Genomic DNA, 20,068 nt, shown 5'->3' on the forward strand with positions numbered 1-20,068 from the left:
ATACTATTTTTTGTTGTGTTTTTTTCAGCTTGTTTATGAATTTTTCTTAAGGTTTTTAGAATCTCCAGATTTTCAACCTAATATAGCCAAGAAATACATTGATCAGAAGTTTGTATTACAGGTGAGGTAAAACAGAATTTTTAACTTAAAGCTCTAAATTATTTTTACTGTGCATTAGATTCAAGTAAAGTACATCTCATCTTTTCCCTCTTTGCAGCTTTTAGAGCTCTTTGACAGTGAAGATCCTCGTGAAAGAGACTTTCTTAAAACAACTCTTCACAGAATATATGGGAAATTCTTGGGCCTAAGAGCTTACATCCGGAAACAAATCAATAATATATTTTATAGGTATGGTGCATGTGATCAGGTATACAACTAAAAATACTCCAAGAGACTGCTAGTAATTTTTTAAATTCTTAGTAAACTTATACCAAATATTGCCACATCTAACAATATTTAATACCTGTCTGAGAAATTTAAATTAGGGTAGTCTTGCACACAGCATAAATAGGCAGCTGAAATTTGAGTTAGTATGTGATTCAGTGAGTGGTTTGGTATCTTTGTGAGGCCTTTTTTCTTACTGAATAATACTATTTGTATTACAGCATGACTTAAAAAATGTAGTTCTTCATAATGCAGAAATTGGGCTCAAATCAAATGACTGAGAGATCTGGAATTTGCTTGAAGGAAGGTATTTCCTTCCTTTCCTCAGAACTGAGATTTAAAGCTCATGAAATACTCTTTTAACTACAGTAGAATGTACTATGGTATTTTCCCTGATACAGAACTAAGATGAGAAATTAATCCATCATATTACCAAAGGTCTTGAAGTGGTTTTTTACTGCTATTATGTCAAAGGTGAATGCAAGATTATGGTGCCTTTTTTTTTTTTCTTCAGTATTTTAGTTTTGGTATGCTTCTCTTTTCTACAAATAATTATGTTTTGTATCAGTTTTACACTCCTTCCATCGTGCTTCCCTTTTTCTCTACCACTGTGGTTTTCATCCTAGAATTGATGTATGATGCTACCCCTTTAAGAAAGTAGCAAAACACTGCCACGTACACTGTGCCATCTCATGAATGGCACCCAGCAGTACCAGCTGTAGAGGGAGCTTATCTTCCTTGTCTGTGCTAATGAGTAAGCCTTTAGAAGAGATACAGAGGGGCTACTTTAAAAAAATATGTAAGCCTTCACTGCCTTACAGACAGCTTGCTCTTGACGTAGGAAAAATACAGGTCTATCTTTCAAACAAAGATGTAATTTGTTTTCCCCACGCATAGATTGATTAATTCCAAAATGCATAATTTTGTAAACTACCTGAAACGGATGATACAACAACATCAGAGTGTATTGTAATGCACTTCTGAACAGTGTTTTTATTTGCCACTTTTTGCACTTTTGTTCTGGTGCAGTGCTTTTGAAAAACTAAGAAATGTATATGGGGCATTATATGATTTGGACTGTAGAGGCTACCTTTCTCTACCAAGTTGTAGGGGGAAGAAAATTAATCAGAAAACCTGACTTAGCTGTATAATATTTAGGAGCTAACAGTTTAGTTTACATTTTGATGTGAAATTTTTAGTGTTCCTGCAATACGGAGCACCAGGGAGGAAAGTTGTTTCAACTTCTGTCTTGAATTAGTGGATAGTGCATTATAAGCTCTTACAGTATGTGTAGAATTTTTCAAAATACTTCCTTTTCTTATACTTCTACTTGCAAGTCATCACTTTGTTACTGTGCTTACCTAATAAATTTGTGGTTTTGTCTTTTAGTTGCTGACCAGAATTGCATTAATTCTGTCCTAATAGTGCATTAATCTTACTTTTCCTAATGTAAAATATATATTTTTTGAATTATCAAACCTTTATGTTTCTGTTAATTCAGTCCAAAGCTTTTTCTATCATTATCTTTAGTTTTACTTGGAATTGTCCTGAAATATATGGAAAGGATCTTTAAAGGAGAAAAAAAAAAGTCACGTCAAATATTCTGGATTAAAAGTAGCTGTTTATATGTCTGCCCCTGACAGAATCTTGAATAAAAAATATTTTTTTAATGGGTGGAATTATTTTCTCCTAAGTGTCAATTTTTATAACTATTCACAAAATACCTGAAGTTTTGCATAAGAATGTTCTCAATAACTTTACACTCAGGCAATTAGGAAGAAGGGTGGAAAGATGATTGCCTAGTAAATTAAATTGCTCTATCAAAAGAAAATTCAGGAAGATTTGTCTTCCTCTGTTTATTACAGAGCCTTTTGTATGCACAGAAGTCTGTAATGCCAGAGAGATTTTTCGATCCATGAGTAGTAACTGAACACCTTGTGCTTGCATGTGCTGTAGAAGGTTTAGTCATGACATTTAATTATGCCAGATGCTCTTGCATTATTTTAATATTTAAAGTGTTGTTTGCTCTATTCAGCTTTGCATTATTAAAATGACATGGAATATAAGTATTGGAAAAAGCTCGAGTGCATGCTGCTTTGTTAACTGTGGGAGGAAAGAGCGAGCATGAAGGTTGAAAGCAACTTGATGTGCTATTGATTTATGTTTCTACAACATTTCTTTTCCACTATGTATTGTTTTCTTTTTACTGAGTGACCAAAACCTGGGAGGTCAAGGCTACCTGTAATGTTATATGGGGATCTTGGTGTTAGATTTGTACCTCTCTTCAGCAGTAACTGAGTAACACTTTTTATTTAGGTTTATTTATGAAACAGAACATCACAATGGCATAGCAGAATTACTGGAAATACTGGGAAGGTAAGCTATAGGTTTTGTTTAATTAAACTTGCTTAGTCTTCAGAGTACACTTAAAAAAATAGAGTTGGGGATTACAGATTGCTTTGAAACGTGATTAAAATAACTCCGTGTCATGTCAAAGCTGTAATGAAGAGAGTAAGTTTTGTTTAAGATTGTAGAAACACAGTGAAAACTTGAACCTTGTGGCAGGATTTTGGGATGTGCCAATTTTTTAATTCTTATTTTTAAAGTCTTATTTTCTAGCTTAGGGTTCTCGTATTTCATATCAGTTAAAAAGTAAGTACAGATAACATGAGTTGAAGTTTTAAGTTTATTAAAAAATTCTTCTAACATCACGAAATGCATAGCAAGTATAAAGAAAGGAAGCACAGGTTATGAAACTTCAGAAACCTTTTGTTAATCCCATTATTTTGCAAACTTCAGTGATGCATCTGAAAGCCTTTGAAACTAAAATTTTACAATTTAAAGCTGGTAGCCTCATTAAAACTAGAGTAGTCTTTTTATATTCTGATTTCTCTAATCCATGTGCAAGCTTTGGGATTTTTATACATTAATACACTTTAAAAGCTAAGTTAGGTTTACTCTATGGTGTTTCCATATCTTTGCACGTAAAAATACCAGGTCAGTGAGAGCAGGTTGCTTAGGCTTGTCTGTGGTCAGGCTTTGGATATCTCCAAGGATGGAGACCCCACAATGTCTCTGGGCAACGAGTTTCCACATTTGACCACACTCAAAATAGAAGGGTTTTTTTCTTATGTTTGAATGAAGTTTCCTGTGTTGCAATTTGTGCCCGTTGCTTCTTGCCCTTTGACTGGGCACCACTGAGAAGAGTCTGACTCTCTTCTTCATGCCAGCTCTTCAGGTATTTGTCCACATGGGTAAGATCCCCCTGAACCTTCTCCAGGCTAAACAGCTTTCTCAGCCTTTCTTTGTATGTCAGATGCTCCAGCCCTTTCTTTATCTTCCTGGCACTTTGCTGGACTCCCTCCAGTGTGTCCACATCCTTCTTGTCCTGGGGAGCCCAGAACTGGACCCAGCACTCCACATGTGTCTCACCAGGGCTGAGCAGAGGTGAAGCATCGCCTCCCTCAACCTACTGACAACACTGTTCCTAATTCAGCCCGGAATAGTGTTGAAACTGGAAAAATGTTTTAAAATTTTCTAGATCTACGTGTCTGTCCAGAACAGTTCATTAATTTTCAATGAAATGTTCAATTATGAAAGGAGTTACATATCCATTATAACTTCAACATACTATAATCAAGTAATACTCATCAAGATATACTGAAGACTGCATAAAGCTTAGATACTAGAATACCAAGCTAAATCTACAAAACTGTTACTTAAAGTCACCGGCTCTTTCATTCTTGGTTTTCTTAGATTAGCTTTAAGTGTACAAATATAAAAGATAAGTTTGGTTTTTTTTTTCCCTCAGGCTTCCAAATCAAAATTTCCAGTAGCTAAATGAGGCTTCCAAACTGTAACTGTTCTGTATTGGTTGTTCTTCCAGTCCATTAAGGAGTTTCACACGGCATGCTGTTGACAGAGAGCTTCTTAGGAGTAACAGTTTTCAGTTGGGTTCCTGGATTTTGACTTGTCAGAAGTAAAGAGGAATGGAATTTCCTGCTAAAGTACTGGATTTCATTCTTTTCCTTTTCTAAATGCTGTACAGCACTGTACATATGAACACTTACAGTAGGAACTACTAATGAGGTTACGTTTTTTTTCTGACAAACATCTCTTGACAGGATTGCAGAATTTTTTCCCACTCAATCAAGGCCAAACTTGCCCTATAATTCTGCTCCTTTTTGTGCTTAACCCTTAAAACATCTTGGAGAAACTTTTTGGGTTTTTTAAATGAAATTAAAAGATATCTGTTGAGCATGTGGAAGTTGTGGAAAGAACACTATAGAAATGTTAATGTAGAAATGGGGATTTGATATTATGCACTGAAAGACTTAACGAGGAATAGCCTCATATCCTCAAAATACTTCTACAGTCATTACTAATAGAAATTATTTTAAGCATTTTTTAGCAAGGGTGAACAAGTGTTATTTAGTAAGCTTAAATTCTGGGTCATCATCTGATTTCTGAGCTCTGAAATATATGAAACTTTGAACTTTTTAATGTGTATGGGGTTTTTTAAGGTAGGTTTGTTAGGTTCCTTTTGCCTGGGTACCTTCTGTTCTTGTGGGTGAAGAGAAAAACATTAGAATAAATAAAACAGGATTTAAAATAGTAAGTAGGCAGTTGGGTTCTGGAAGTTTTAACTGATGTTAATGCTAGGAAAGTGAGGGAATGCAAACTGCTGTTCTAGTAGTGTGTTCTTAGGTAAAGGTGCTGTTGACCCAGTACTGAGCCACATGTGCACTCACCTGTAACTGGGATGTCATGTGCTGGAGTGCTGTTTTGTTACATGCTAGGGTCTTGCAGAAATAGTAACATTGTAGTAAAAGGCATGTTTTCACTTGTCTGCTGTGCTGGATTTCTCTCTTCCACATCCAGTCTTTGGTTCGTTCTTTAATACCATGAAGAAACTGGGAGAAGCATGTATTAAAAGCTCTGAGGACAGTGAATAGTTCATAGTGAATGGAATCCGAAGTGTCGGTATAGTCATATATGTTGCTTGAAAGAAGAACTTAGGACCAGCGAAAGATTTGGGTGAGGGATGGGCTGAGGTTGATTTGACTATTTTGTTAATTTTTAATCTTTAGAGAACTGGATCAAAAATTAAATAGTCTCTGGTGCATCCTTAATTTGTAAATTTTTGTGTTGAATCATGTTCTCCAGGAGATTGGGGAAAAAAACAGTGCTGAAAATAAAGATTTTGGTATATCCTATACAGTTGTGCAGATTTTGTATAATTACGGGTTTTTCTTTTTAAATCTTTCCATGGCAGCATAATTAATGGATTTGCCTTACCATTAAAAGAAGAGCACAAAATATTCCTATTGAAGGTTTTGTTACCATTGCACAAAGTGAAATCACTCAGTGTCTACCATCCACAGGTAGGTTTTGTTTGGTACTTTTCATACTAGTGTTAAAGGAAGTTTGTCTTGAGAGGTCAGAGGGACTCTGGTTGTTCCGATGTGGGTTCTGTTATAAGCTTCATTTCCCCTGCTAACTGACATTGGGGAAACTGCTTAATATATGTGCGTATAATGCTTCATTTGTTGAGGGGGGAAAAATAATTTGAAAATAAATGTGTGTGTGCATAAATAAATATTTTTTTAAAGCACTCTGTATTGTTTATAGATGAAACACGTGAAGTAGTTTGTTAATGTGAGACTTCATGATATTTATCCGCACAAAACATTTTTTGTTTATCTTGTTCTTGTCTGTAATGTTTAGATACACAAAAATTGCAGAAAATTATGGTCTTAATGAATGTTGTCTATAAACAGTTTTTCTAAACTACATGGAGAATATCAGCTGAATTCAGTTTCTTAAAACTGTTGATGTTTTGAAAGGAATTGAGCATTTATAGGGACATCATTATTCAATTCAGTAGATCTTTTTTAGAGTATGGTACTTTTAAACCAGCTGTATCTTTTCTCTGCTGACTTTAGTTGCATTCAGAATTCCTAGAGGAGTGGGAAATAATGCAATATTGGAGAAAATACAGTATTATTGTGATGTGCTGAAATTTTCTCTGAGGTTGTTACACAGCTTTGCTTTTTAATTTGTAAGTTTTTCTACGTAAGTTCAAGTACTCCCAAATTTTCAGTAGCATTTCTTCAAATAATAACAACTTGTGTTAAGAGCACCATTTGTATAATTACAGTTCTCTACCACTGTACCAGCTACTAGGAAGAATATCAGCTCTATCCCACCTGAAATGAGGACAGATGCTTATAAGCATTTGATTTGGATCTTGCCTGCTGGGACTCATAACAGTTCCTGTTGAAGCTGTAGGCTAGAGTTGCTCCCATTTCAGAAGATTTATTTTTTTTTCTAATGTTATAAACATAATCAGATTGTGGCTAATCAGACCTTTCTTATAATCTCAATTAGTGCAGACATCTGTGATTGCCACCTTTTGATTGCCACCTTTTCTTCCTACCTACCTGAGACAGGTTGCTCTATTTCCTTAATTCACAAACTAATTCTCCAAAACCTTTAGGTGATTTACATTCCTCATTACTATCAGTAAAAAGAAGATCGTGACATAGGGATGCCTCTCATGTCCTGCTGAATAAAATAGGAAAGCACTTCAAGTGAACTTAGTGTGTGAAACAGCAGAGTAAAACCACAACAATTCAGATTGAAGCAGTGGCAGATATTCAGAAGGATTTGCTGCCAAATCTAGATATACATGAAGAAAGCTAGTTTCTATATTCAATTCAAATTTGCTTTAGAACAGTGAAGAACACTACGTGTAAGTCTGTGTACATTCCTCAGATTACCTGGGGACATTTTTGGTAGCAATCATCAAAAACAAGAGAGGAATTGGGCTCATCAGCTGAACTTCCCTAAACGGAGAGACATCGGAAAAATAGTTAAACAGGTCATGAGGTGTGCAGTGATCCTCCCACTTTAGGACTATGGGCCTGTCGAGTGGAGGGAATGTAATAGTTCATGTTTTAGACAGACTGTCTCATTCTCAGAAATGGTAAATACCGTAATTCAGCCTCGGCTTGCGTCAGCTTTGCACGGATACGCTTAGGTATCCTGAGTTCTCATATATAGAAAATCCTAAGACTTAAAACTGTTGGATGCATTCATAACTAACTTAGGTTATGAAACAGAAAATACTTATTAAATCAGCATGGGACACCAAAATGTTAATGTTTATTTTTTGTTTATATGATGTTAATATGATTTGTTTATAATGATGTTAAAATTATTTTTAATTCTGTATTTGAAAAGATGAAGTATGCTGAAATGCAAAGTACTAGGTCTAAAAATAAAACATCAAATTATGTGTTTGTCTATATTATAACCCAGAAAAAGGTGGGGACAGACTTGCAAAGGTTGGAAAAAATTGGTAAAGCGTATTTACCCTTTTGTTGTTTTAAATTGTCTGCCATATAATTTTTGTACAATCACAGAAAAACTGTTGTGTTTTTATTTGAATTAAGTAATGTTCTCCACTTGTGCTAGTGATTTCAAAGTGTGTTCAGTTTCACAGTGAGCATTAATAAAAATCTTTTTCTTTTACTGTAGCTGGCATACTGTGTAGTTCAGTTTTTAGAAAAGGACAGCACGCTTACAGAACCAGTAAGTTTATTGTGTTATTATTATGTGTTTTGGAATATTAATATCCCTTTCATCTGTAGACTGTTTAAGGAGGTTTTGGGAACAAAGTATTTATATATAATTGTTAGGAAGAGACGAATGTTTAACCATTTTGATGTATCAAATTCAGTTTATCCAAGAGTTTTTGGAATGTCCAAAATTAATTAAAACGTTAAGAATATACCTCTTACAGACAGACCAGAGTTTATTCTGCTTATTTTGTTCTGCCTGACTGGATATGAGATGGTTGATCCAGAAGCAGTTTAGTCAGAAATTAGCTTGCCTGAACTGTGCTCTGTTCAGAGACTGATCTTATGATGGAACACAGATTTCTGGCAGACAGAGCTACCTACTGATGCAAGGCTTTTGAGTCAGATCCTGTTCTTGTCTACCAAGTTTGGACCATAGACAAAACCAGACCTTGATCTGGCTGCACATAATTGTACAGATGAATGCTTTTAATTATCCTCAATAGTATATAGCGGTTTGCCTCATTACACCCAATATTAAGTAGGTAAAAACTAATATGTTTAATCACTAAGTAAATTGCTACTAACAAAAGTGCACATTATTAGATTATAACTGTTTGTGTTGTAAAATGGAAACTGGAATTCTTGGAAATGGAAAGAAAGTAAGTATGCAGCTGAGCAAGAACTCTCTTCCACTTGGAGCTTTTAATACTTGTTAAAATATCAAATCTCAGACATTCTGTCATTTGTGCTATATGAGATCTTGAAATCTTAGCTTTCTTTCAGACATCAGCTATGTCACATATTTCCTAGTACAAATCTGAACTAATATGCATCCAGCTCTGCTTCCCTTTTTGATCCCAAATTAGTACATGATTACAACATTCTTTAAAAACTTAGCACATGCATCACTGAAGTACTATGTTCCCCTTCAAAAATTCTGGTCATTGCAAAATAAAATGCTTTGTTTCCCCTTATAATTGTCATATGAGACTTTCTGACATCTTATTAAAAAAAATCTGTGTAAATCTCCCAAGGCTTCATTGAGGACACAGTGTCGTCTTTCATGATTAAATAATACATACATGAAAGATGCACTGATTTCTTACTGCATTGTCTTGTCAACATGCAATATTAAATATTGCATATACTTTTTAAAGATAAAAAGCTGGACTTCTGAAATGGAGGACATTTTTATAGAAAACAAAAAGACTGCTTTTTTTCATATATGAGAGAGAAAAATTATTCTCTGAGAGAAAGGCTAGTGGTCTGTTTTAACTTTTAAACTACACAAAAAGACAAATACAAACTTTATCTTAAAGAGTTTTTTCAGGGAGTCTGTACTGTTTTGTCGTTGGTTTTTTGTTTTGTTTTTTCTCCAGTTCTTAATCTAAGATTAGACAGACGCTGTCATATTTTTGGTTTTTATGTGGCTTTTGAATCTTTAATGATGAAAAAAAGCATTTATAAATTTATATGTTCAAGGTTGTATTCATTTCTCATCAAAAATACCTACATTTAAGATTGAATGCTATGGTAGTAATTTTTAAGTATTTAACATGTTTTAAATGTCATGAAGGAAAATGTCTTCCTATTTGAATACTGTTTGGCACCAAATTGCCACAGATGGAAAACAGTTTTTATATTTTTTTTAAAAAAAAATCTTACACTGTGGTTTTAAAACTGACATCTTTGGGGAAAAAATCATCATCCTTTCATAACAAAAACATTTGTGTCTACTCGCATTTTCCTTAAATCAGAATTGCTAACAGCACAAGAGTTGTTACTCCTTCAATATAACATTGTGCATTTTTGAAGATTCTTGAATAAATTATGATATAATTGGTAACTCCACTAATAAATATAATGTCTGGATATATTTAACTGCTAGACTAGTATCACTTTTCAGAGTTAAATTCTTCAACTTATATATTCAGTAGATGAGATTTTCATGGATCCCACCCCCAACCCCACCTCTGCCCCCCCATCTTTCGAGCATTCATGGTTTGCTAGGCAAAAACTGCTTCAGCAAGCGAGGTAAATGATAATCATGAATAAAGTTAAGGCTGTGAAAATAGTAATACAGTCAATTAAATAAAACTCACTGTTTAAGAGCAGCATGCTTAGAATAGTTGGTTACCTGTCAATTTGAGTATTTAGAACAAATTTCTTTTTTAAATATGATATAAAATTTCTTGAGCTTTGGAGTATGCCTCCAAGAAATTAGAGATTGAAAGCTGTGACCACTGAAGTAGCAGATAGTATAGTAGGAAATTTGCACTTTGATCATGTTAAGTTAGATGTCAGGTTACTTTCTGTAGTCTTCTGATTGTTATTTTTGAATATGTCTTTTACGTGTATGACTTTGTTTTCTGAAGAAGTGTTTTTAGACCTACTAGCAGTTATTTCTGTGACAATGAACCATATCTGATCACTGCTGTCACATGGGAAAAGAAATCTGAGTTTTGTGTTCTGTTTAAAATACCAGAGTTCTTAATGACTTACAATTTAATGCAAAGTAAAGTCAAATTATCATGAAGATTATGTTCACTTTGTCTCTACAGGTTGTAATGGCACTGCTGAAATACTGGCCAAAGACTCACAGTCCAAAAGAAGTCATGTTTTTAAATGAACTAGAAGAAATTTTAGATGTTATTGAACCATCTGAATTTGTAAAAGTTATGGAGCCTCTTTTCAGACAGCTAGCCAAATGCGTGTCCAGTCCACACTTTCAGGTCTGTACTTACTGAATGTACGCTAATACGAGGATTTTTATAAAGCAGACTTGTTAATGTTAAAGACATGCTATTACTCACCATGATGAATTGTATTTGTTGCACAAAAAAAAGTCCTCAATTCTGTGTCAAATGTTAGGGAACCAAATGTTAGCTTTATTGTTTCTTTTAAGAATGCTGTACATGTATCCGTATTGGGTGATTGACTTCAGCGTTATGCTTAACATAAAAGCTTAAAAGCTTGCTGTTCTCAGAAGTACCTGAACTCTTTTGGTACGTAATGTTTCCATTCACTGATTGTAACAGAGTTCTACAAATACTCTTTTCTTTGGGAGAACGTTTTGCTTGAATTTCAGCGTTCATAGGTTACAGTTTGAATCATGTCCCTATCAAAGAAAAATTTTTCCATATCTCTTTCAGTCAGCTCCATGACTGCCATTTGCACTAGAAAAATTCCAAACCTAGAGCTGAAACTTTTCTTACCTTACTGATGAGGCCACACCTTGAATACTGTGTTCAGTTTTGAGCCCCTCCGTACAAGAGGGACACTGAGGTGCTGGAGCGTGTCCAGGGAAGGGCAACGAGGCTGGTGAAAGGCCCAGAGCACAAGTCCTGTGAGGAGCAGCTGAGGAACTGGGGGTGTTTAGCCTGGAGAGGAGGAGGCTCAGGGGGGACCTTATTGCTCTCTGCAACTACGTGGAAGGAGGTAGTAGACAGGTGAGGTTTGGTTCCTTCTCCCAAGTAACAAGCAATAGAACAAGAGGAAACAGTGTGAAGTTGGGTCAGGGGGAATTTAGATGGAATATCAGCAAACATTTCTTCACTGAAAGGGTGGTCAAGCACTGACACAGGCTATCCAGGGAAGTGCTGGAATCACTGTTCGTGGAAATGTTTAAAAGACATGTAGATACAATGCTTAGGGAAATGGTTTAGTGATGGACTTGACAGTGCTGGGGTAATGGTTGGACTTGATGTAAGGGTCTTTTCCAACCTAAGTGATTCTATGATTCTGTATTTGACAAACATTTCAATTATTTGCTCTTTAAGAGATTTTCTGAATAAGTGTTTTCTTTTTTCATGTCATCTTAGGTTGCAGAGCGAGCATTATACTACTGGAATAATGAATATATTATGAGTTTAATTAGTGATAATGCAGCAAAGATTTTACCCATCATGTTTCCATCCTTGTACCGGAATTCAAAGACGCATTGGAACAAGTAAGAAACGCTTCTACAAATAAAATTCTGCTACTTCACTTACGTCTAGTTTTAGGCTTAAAAGTGGCTCACATCTTTGATTGCTAGTTACAACAATTTGTTGAGCTGTTTATTCTGTGACATTAAAGTTGCTGGGTAAGGAGTGTCAAAATTTGTAGGAAATACTAAGAATTGAAGGAGATAGTTGTTCCTTTTTTCATTAAACAAGCAGCAGTGTTTTAGTGCATCTAATCCATGATTTTTTATTAATATGAAGCAAATTTGGCATTTATCGTAGTTCAGATACTTCTAAAGACTTAACTTTGATTTCTGATCTTTAACCTCTTTGCTGATTTCCTTTTCTTCTACATTCTAGTGAATATGCTGTAGATGAGGTCATTTTTTTCCTTTCCGTTTTTCCTCCCATTTATTGTTTTCTCTTCTTTCTCCATTGACTGTTTTCACTTTTTTTTCCCCCAATAACTTAGTACTTATGCATGGAAACAGTCCTGGTCAGCTCCTTTCTGTGGCTGTTCCATTGTAAAGTGCCTCTTTGTTTGAGCAGTTGTGCAACTGCTGGGAAAGTGAAAGTATCAACAGTCTAGCACTGGCCATGAATTGAGGACTGATGGGTTGCCCAAGCATGAGTAATCAATCTGCCACTAAACACAGGAAAAGAAATGGAGGTTAAAGTGATTGGTTACTGTCACTGGGTGTAAACAGTAACAAATAATGTACTCAGTAATAAAATTCTGTTTCAGTGGTGCAATTGTACATAGTAAATGTGGATTGCTGTTGGTGGTTTTGTCTGGCTTTCAAGGCCATGCATTCATTTTATTCTGAGTAGAAGTCATGCTACCCAGTACAGCTGCACTCTTACTTGTAACTCACACGTACGATACGAAGTAATTGTATAACTGATTGCATATTGGATTTAATGATCAGCAATAGATTACAGTCTGGAACTGTAAATTATTTTGTAAAAGTTCTTCATAAAGCAGATTAATTTTTCTTTAACTTTTCTGATGCTTTCCACTTCACTTTTCTAACACTTTTCTAGAGTCCTGGCATAATTGTGTTGAAGTGAGTGTTGTTGCTGTGTGGCAGTTTTCAGAATGAATGGTCTTTCCTAGGCTCCTTTTAATCACTACCTATTTTTTTTTTTTTCCTGAATCTGTCAGTTGCCAGTAAGGTACTTATCTCAAGATCTTCAATGTCATCTTGCATTTTCTCTAGTAACCCTAGTTTGGTTAGTGTCAGCTACTAAATTTCAAAACTAGTCCTTTATTGATACACATTAAAAATGAAGTTCAAACATCAAAAGTGTAAGTGACAAGTAGTACTATAGAATAAAAAAACTGCATTCAAATTTGGTAATTTTAGTACTTGTATTAGCCCTTTTGAGGGTAAACTGAAACTTCCACTAACTAGTTTTGTTTCCACTTATTCTGAAATGATGTAATTTTCCAGTTATGTAGGCTATTGGCTACTGTTGACCAGAAAAAATAGATTTCAAAGTTTAAAGTACTCTGAGTTTCAACCAGAAGTTTTACTTATAGGACAATACATGGCTTGATATACAATGCTCTGAAACTCTTCATGGAGATGAACCAAAAACTGTTCGATGACTGCACACAGCAATTTAAAGCAGAAAAACTGAAGTAAGTTTTCATGTCAGTGTGTCTGTCTGTTCTTGAATAATTTGTTCAGAGTGCTTTAGCTCTGAAAAACTACTGTGTCTTTAGTGGGAAGTTGCCCATTGGATAATAGTACAGCAGTCTCAAAATCAAATTGGTGAAACTTCTTGTTATATATGAACTGTAAAATCTCAAGAATAGGATGCTTTGTGTAGTTTTTGACCTAATACTACAGAGGGTCACCAGCTTCCTAAAAATTAATTTTTTTCAGAGGGACACTGCTGATCGTGGAGGCCAGTATAAAAGATTCGCTAAACAGTTTAGTTTACATCCTGTTTATTTTAGCATGCTTTGTTTACCCAGTGTTATTTTCTTTCATGTTGTCACTTAGTTCTTCCCAAAACTTTCCCAGTATTTTTCAGCATTGCATTATGTGTTAGCACATATGCGTGTTTTTCTAAAAATTACCAAAAATAAAGTTGTTACTTGATTGTAATACAGGGGCATTTGTACTTCATTTGTTGGAAGAATCCCGCTGAGTTTAGTATATTCTTGCATAGGCCGGTGAACACAGCAGGGATTTGGAATTTTTCTGAATTCCAGATTTTTCTGGTTTGTTCCCAAAAACGCAGTTCATAGTTACTTATATTCTGTTCCTCTATTTTTTATAATACTATCATTTTATAGTGTTAAAATATTTTTATAAATAAAATTTTTTGAATATTCATATTCTAAATATACTAAAGGGAGATTGAGAAGTCAAAAGTATTAATGACTTGGCTCTCATTTTACGGGCTGGCGAGCATAATTAGAAAGTGGGTACTGAAAATAACCTGGATCTGAATTTAGTTTTAATTTCAAAGTGAACAGGGATTCCTTCAAGTAGTGGTTCAAATTACACACCTGTTTTGAACCAGCATACTGGAAGTAGTACACATTCTTAATGTAGATGAATTTGTACAAGTTTTGAAGTTCCTTAATATAGTTTAAGTAGAAATGATCTTGTAGTATAATGAATTTTAAATATGTGTGTTCATAGATAACAAAATGTGAACATTGGCTTTTTAAAAAAAGACTATGTAAATTTGTTTTGCCTCATAGCAAATAAGTAGAATCCCTTTTAAATGGGAAAGCAACCTTTTCTTCTGTATTTTGGGGTTAGGGGGGTGGGCAGCGGCATTTTGAGTGTGAACTAAGGCAGGCAGGGTGCTGAGTGACATAATAAGAAAACAACAAAAAAAATCCACCACCACACAAGAACTTAAAAGGGGCTGGTTAGAGTTCTTCATTTAATAGAGAGTTGGAGGAAAATTGTGTATTGCTTGAATATAACATTTTTTTTACATTTGAATCATCTGCTCTATGCAGTGAAGCCTGACAGCTTTTTTAGCACTTTTAAGCTCAAAGCCCTTTGAAATTCTACCACCTTTCAAAGACAGCTGTTCACTCTAGTCTCTACATTAAGTTATTTATCTGTTAGAAAGGAAGGAGAAAACCCCTCGACTTTAACATTTTGTATACATTAGGCATAAAGAAACAAACCTTTCCTACTTAAATTTAAAAAAAAAAAAACCAACTCCCAAAGAAACCCCGAAAAAAACCCCAACCAAAACAAACCAGACCAAACCATCCTGTGTAATCCCTCTTGACTTGTGACTCCCTTGAATGAGTGTGTGTTTATTGGTACTTCCCCATTGGTGTCCAATTCAAAATGTCTCTGGGCTCTTTACTTTAAACTTTACCTAAAGCCATTGGACAGGCAGTAAGAATCTAAGTATCTCTGCCCTTTTTCTATGGTCAGATACTAGTTTCTTATATTTCAATATAGAATTCAAATATTGTAAAGTGAAAACACAAACACATTTTCAACATAGATCAAGACTTCTTTGTTTTAATTTTAATCCTTTTAATAATGTACAGTATTAAAGATAAACTGGTATCAGCTAGTTTGTTGCTTTCATGAGAAAACATGGGTTTTTTCCCTTTTAATGTTGCTTTGTGATCATGGGATATTGATATGATGCAAATTATCCTGTCAACAGTAAGTGATATTTTGGGCAGTAGGCTGAAAGCCATAGCTAAATAATTTATTCTGTTGAATTCTTACCAGAAGAATATATTCATGTTTTTAAAAAGTATACAAGTTGTGATGCAAGATTCACCAAGTTGCTTTTGCCATTTTTGCTTCTAAGTGGTGGGGTTTTTTTTTTTTCCAGAGAGAAGCTAAAATCGAAGGAACGGGAAGAAGCATGGGTTAAAATAGAAAATCTAGCCAAATCAAATCCCCAGGTATTTAGAAAAGATTAACATGTTCCTGTTTAAATACTTTAGTTTTGTTAAGTGTAAGTGGGGAAAACAGGTCTGACTGATCATGGAAATAAAGCAATTTCACTAATTGTATTATGAAAGACATACAATAAAAGTACTTTTAAAATTTGTAACCTTTCTCTTGTGCAAGTAATTATTTTTTAAAAGAAGGTTTTCTGAAAAGTATGATATGAAGTACTTTTTCCTTTTCTTACAATAGGAGATATACTCTATTGCGGTTTGAAAAGTTATTGTGCAAAATTATGGAAAATACAGAGATGCCATAATTGGTTTATCTTGAAAAGCTGTTTTGCAAACAATATATTACAAAAGAGATCGTTCTGTAAACTATTGAGTTATGACTGGTTAGTTTTCCTCTGTGTCAAATGGATTAAAGTAATCTTGTATGTTCTTGTCTGCTGCATTTATTCTCATACTTGCATTGGTCCAGTCTTCCGGTGAACCTGCACCTCAGGTTCTTACTAAAAAGGAAAACATCCTGTCAGGCATTACTTGATGTAACTGAAATTTTGATAAAGAAACAAAGGTCCTTTAGACTATTCATTGTATTTTGAAATTATGGGAGGAGGGGATGGTTTGGCTTGGGCTCCCACCCCCTATTTAATTTGCTTGGCAAATGCTGCCCATTTTCCTTTCTCTCAATTATACTGATTGCTGCTACGGGGAAAAAAAACCCCAAGCGTTTCAATTGCTTTGCAGCCAGAATTTTACTATACTGCAGCAAGAAACTTTCTATACTGTAACTTTCCAACATCATCTAGCTGAGTTTAAAGTGTTGGAAGAGGGAGTAATGGTACTCTGTAAACAGAAGTGGAACACTTTATGATCTCAGTGCTCTTTTAAAACAGAAAGTATGGGGTCATCTTTTCTAAGGAGGAGGAATTTTTTTTCTCTTTGGTGGCATTTGTTAGGGAACATTTAGTCAACTACTCAAAATTTGTTAAAGAAAATGGCAATCGACAACAGGTCAGTTTAATTGAAAAAGAATCATTCATACAAGCAGCAATGGACTTTCAGTGACAAAACATTCCTCTGATCAGATAAGCCATACAAAAAAAAGCCTTGCTTGAAGAGCACTTGATATACACGGTCATTTGCTATCACAAAGTGGTGAACTATTGCGTGGCTGGCTAAATAAGAGGATTGAGTTGTAGCAGTAAAAAACAGTTCTACAGTGTAAATTTACCCTTTTCTTCCCAAGTAATTTTTTGTAACTGCTTATGTTCTCTGAAACTGGTTAACACAATGTGTATGCAGTATGTTCTGCATAGTATGCTTGAAGAGAGCTAGTAATTGGAAGCAATTTAAAATAATTTGAACGCTGAGTGCTTCACTTAATTGATATAAGGATATAAATGCTTATAGCACTCTTTATAATGGATTTTCAAGGTGGTTTTTTTTTTTCCCCTGGAATTTCTATTAACTTTTAATTTGTCTAATAACTGACAATTCTTGTTGTTCAAAGCTGTTCCTGACTCTGCATGACACAGAAATACATTTTAAGATTTTGGATCATTATAATTACATTCATTAGATCTTTTCTGTCACTTTTTTCTATTTTGTCTCATCTGCATTAAGTTATTGGTACACTCAGATACTAAATTATAAGGAAAAATGGATGAAAAAGTGTGTGTTTATTTGTAAATGAATTTTGATTTCAAGACCACGTACACCTCATCTGAATTAAAATAGAATTCAAAATAGAGATTGCTGTACAGTAAGCTTTAGAGACTACACGGCTGTTTTTACAAGATCATTTTTTTTAATTTCTGAAAGACTTTTATGGCTGTTTTACTTTCTCAAGACAGAAAAGTGTAATATTTTGGTTTTAAAATACTCTAAATGTACATTAACCATATTTGGCCTTTTAACAGTATATATTCTCTTGCAACACAAAATTACACCAGAAAGTAAAATTACTGTGTTTCAGTTGCTACACTGTTCACAAATTATGACACAATGTATTGATAAGGTTTCAGATAAATGAGTGCCATAGTAGACATTCAGTACTGGCAAAATCTGAATATTTTAAAATTCAGTCTCAGATAATCAAAGCATATTTTATGTATTCTGACTGTATTTTTCAAAAGGACGTTTCTTACAAGTGAAATTTGAGTTCCATTTTTAAATGTATTAATTGGTGCCTGGAAGCATAAGGTATTTGAAGCTAAGCTCAAATGATTAATCATACCATTCAAATGCTCAAATACACGCTTAATATTTAGGTATTACTACTACGAATGATTATTTTAACACTTTGCGTTTTATTAGTACCCAACGTACAGTGACACGAGTTTGCTGAACAGTCCTGTTGCAATGGAAACAGATGGGCCTTTAATTGAAGATTTGCAGATGTTGAAAAAGACAGTGAAAGAAGAGGCTTGTCAGGTAAAGCCATATGAAGAGTAAAAGGAAAAAAAAAAAGTAATTCATAATTTAGAGTACTTTAAATGACTTAATCATAGACATAAACTTGGGTTGTATTTTCAGCCCTGTAACCATGTATCACAGAGTAATAAACTTAATTAGAGCTGCTACTTTTAAGTGGTACTTTAGCAGCCAGGAATAAAGTGTTATATTTCTGGTGTCTTCTCTTTTGAAATTTATTCTATAGAAACTAATTTTCTTTTCACTTGGAAATAGCTTTTTTTGTCACAGTGGGAACAATGAACATTCTTTAAGGACAGTTAAAAATATGGCTATTATCTACCACATCATGTTCTATTCTCTATATAACAGTTTAGGTTTTTTCATAAGGAAAACTTGTATAAAATATAGTCAAAGTCTAGTAATGACATTTTTGTTTGCTTGTTATTCAGAGCCTTCTTAGTGGCTAAAGCTACTATTTTTTGAAAAAAATGTGTAAAGTGTGCATTTGTCTTGCCCACTCAAGAGTCTTCTTCCTCAGTCTACCCTCTGTCACAGTCCACTACCTGCTACAGGGCAAGGAGTCTTAAGGTCATTCCAGTCTTTTCATCTTTAGCTAATGCTTTGTAATTTTCAGGTGTTTTTTAATTTAACTTCAGTTAAGTGAAACTAGCATCCTGACATTCAAAGTTGAGATTTAAACTTGGAGCTCATGGAAGATGGAGAGGTGCCAGAGAGCACTGCAGTATCACTAAGATGTCTGGTAGCAATATCAATAATATGAATATCTCTAAATCCAGCAATGTTTAAGACCAGAGAAATTATCTGGAGCTGGAAAAACTGGTTGAGATCAAAGATAGTCAGTTAATTTGAACCAATGTATCAGACAATAAGGTCAACCTAACCTACATTACTTTCTTAAAATTCCAGGGTCATCATTCTGCAAAATTATATTTTATTTATTACTTGTTCTATGGCATTTTGGATGAAGGTCGAAATCAAAAGAAATTCTGGAATGCCACCAAGATATGCTCAGTGATTGCTGTTTTTTAAACACTTATCTCTGGAATGGAACCCTGTGCATTACACACAAATCTTGGTGGCTGAATTACACCCTGTCCAGGGCAATGAATGAGGGTAGCGTTCCCCTGAACGGGAATGCTAGTTAGAGCTGGTCAGTGAGGAGTACTGGGTTTATTGAAGTTTCTAAACCTCTGCCTTTCTTCAAACTTTGGGTTACTTAGCCAGGCCCAGGTAAATGGGGAGAGTTGCCTCCTTTCACTAGCTCCAGAACCTAGAACCAGTTCCTAGTGGATAAAGGTACAAGATAATTGATACTTGATACATATGAGATAATTAGCAAAAAAGCATACTGCTTAATCTTAAAGTTGTGTTGATGGTAGCGTCCATCTTTTACTATGCTATTTTCTAGCACATAACCATTTTCTCAAGACTTAGGAGACTTTGGTTCACTCTCCATCCTGGCCAGAGAGAAATAAAACTAATACCTCCCAACTCTGAGTGCTCTAACATCAGTTCCAGAAGAAGAGCAGCCGAAGTATGACTATATACTAGTATTCGGGGCAGGCAGTTAAGAAAAAAGTTCCCAGTCCAAGCTGCTGCAAGTGTTTGGGGATTTCAGCCAGTATTACACAGTGCAAACAGTAACGGCAACCCAAACTAAAACCAAGGAGCCTACCGAGGTCTGACCTTCTTTTCTACAAAGAATTCAAGAGCTATGGTGTTGGGGCTATATATAGCTTATTTGATAGTGTTCCAGCTGGAAAACGAGTGCATCGCACTCCTATGGATTAACTTAATTTCTGCCACCCCTCCCC

General features: G+C 34.7%; 1 protein-coding gene across 3 annotated transcripts in view; it reads left to right on the forward strand.

Annotated features, from left to right (window-relative positions):
• The window catches only part of PPP2R5C (protein phosphatase 2 regulatory subunit B'gamma), an 88,709-nt gene that overhangs the window by 64,515 nt on the left and 4,126 nt on the right, over positions 1–20,068 (forward strand). For all 3 annotated transcript variants that reach the window (XM_056345479.1, XM_056345481.1, XM_056345480.1), the window contains 10 exons: positions 29–121; positions 218–348; positions 2,701–2,760; positions 5,660–5,768; positions 7,927–7,980; positions 10,532–10,702; positions 11,792–11,919; positions 13,458–13,559; positions 15,752–15,824; positions 18,135–18,251. In XM_056345479.1, coding sequence (XP_056201454.1) covers positions 29–121; positions 218–348; positions 2,701–2,760; positions 5,660–5,768; positions 7,927–7,980; positions 10,532–10,702; positions 11,792–11,919; positions 13,458–13,559; positions 15,752–15,824; positions 18,135–18,251 — 1,038 coding nt within the window. The remainder of the gene's footprint in view (positions 1–28; positions 122–217; positions 349–2,700; positions 2,761–5,659; positions 5,769–7,926; positions 7,981–10,531; positions 10,703–11,791; positions 11,920–13,457; positions 13,560–15,751; positions 15,825–18,134; positions 18,252–20,068) is intronic.

This window comes from Falco biarmicus, chromosome 7 (assembly GCF_023638135.1).
Source record: "Falco biarmicus isolate bFalBia1 chromosome 7, bFalBia1.pri, whole genome shotgun sequence".
Lineage (NCBI taxonomy): Eukaryota > Metazoa > Chordata > Aves > Falconiformes > Falconidae > Falco > Falco biarmicus.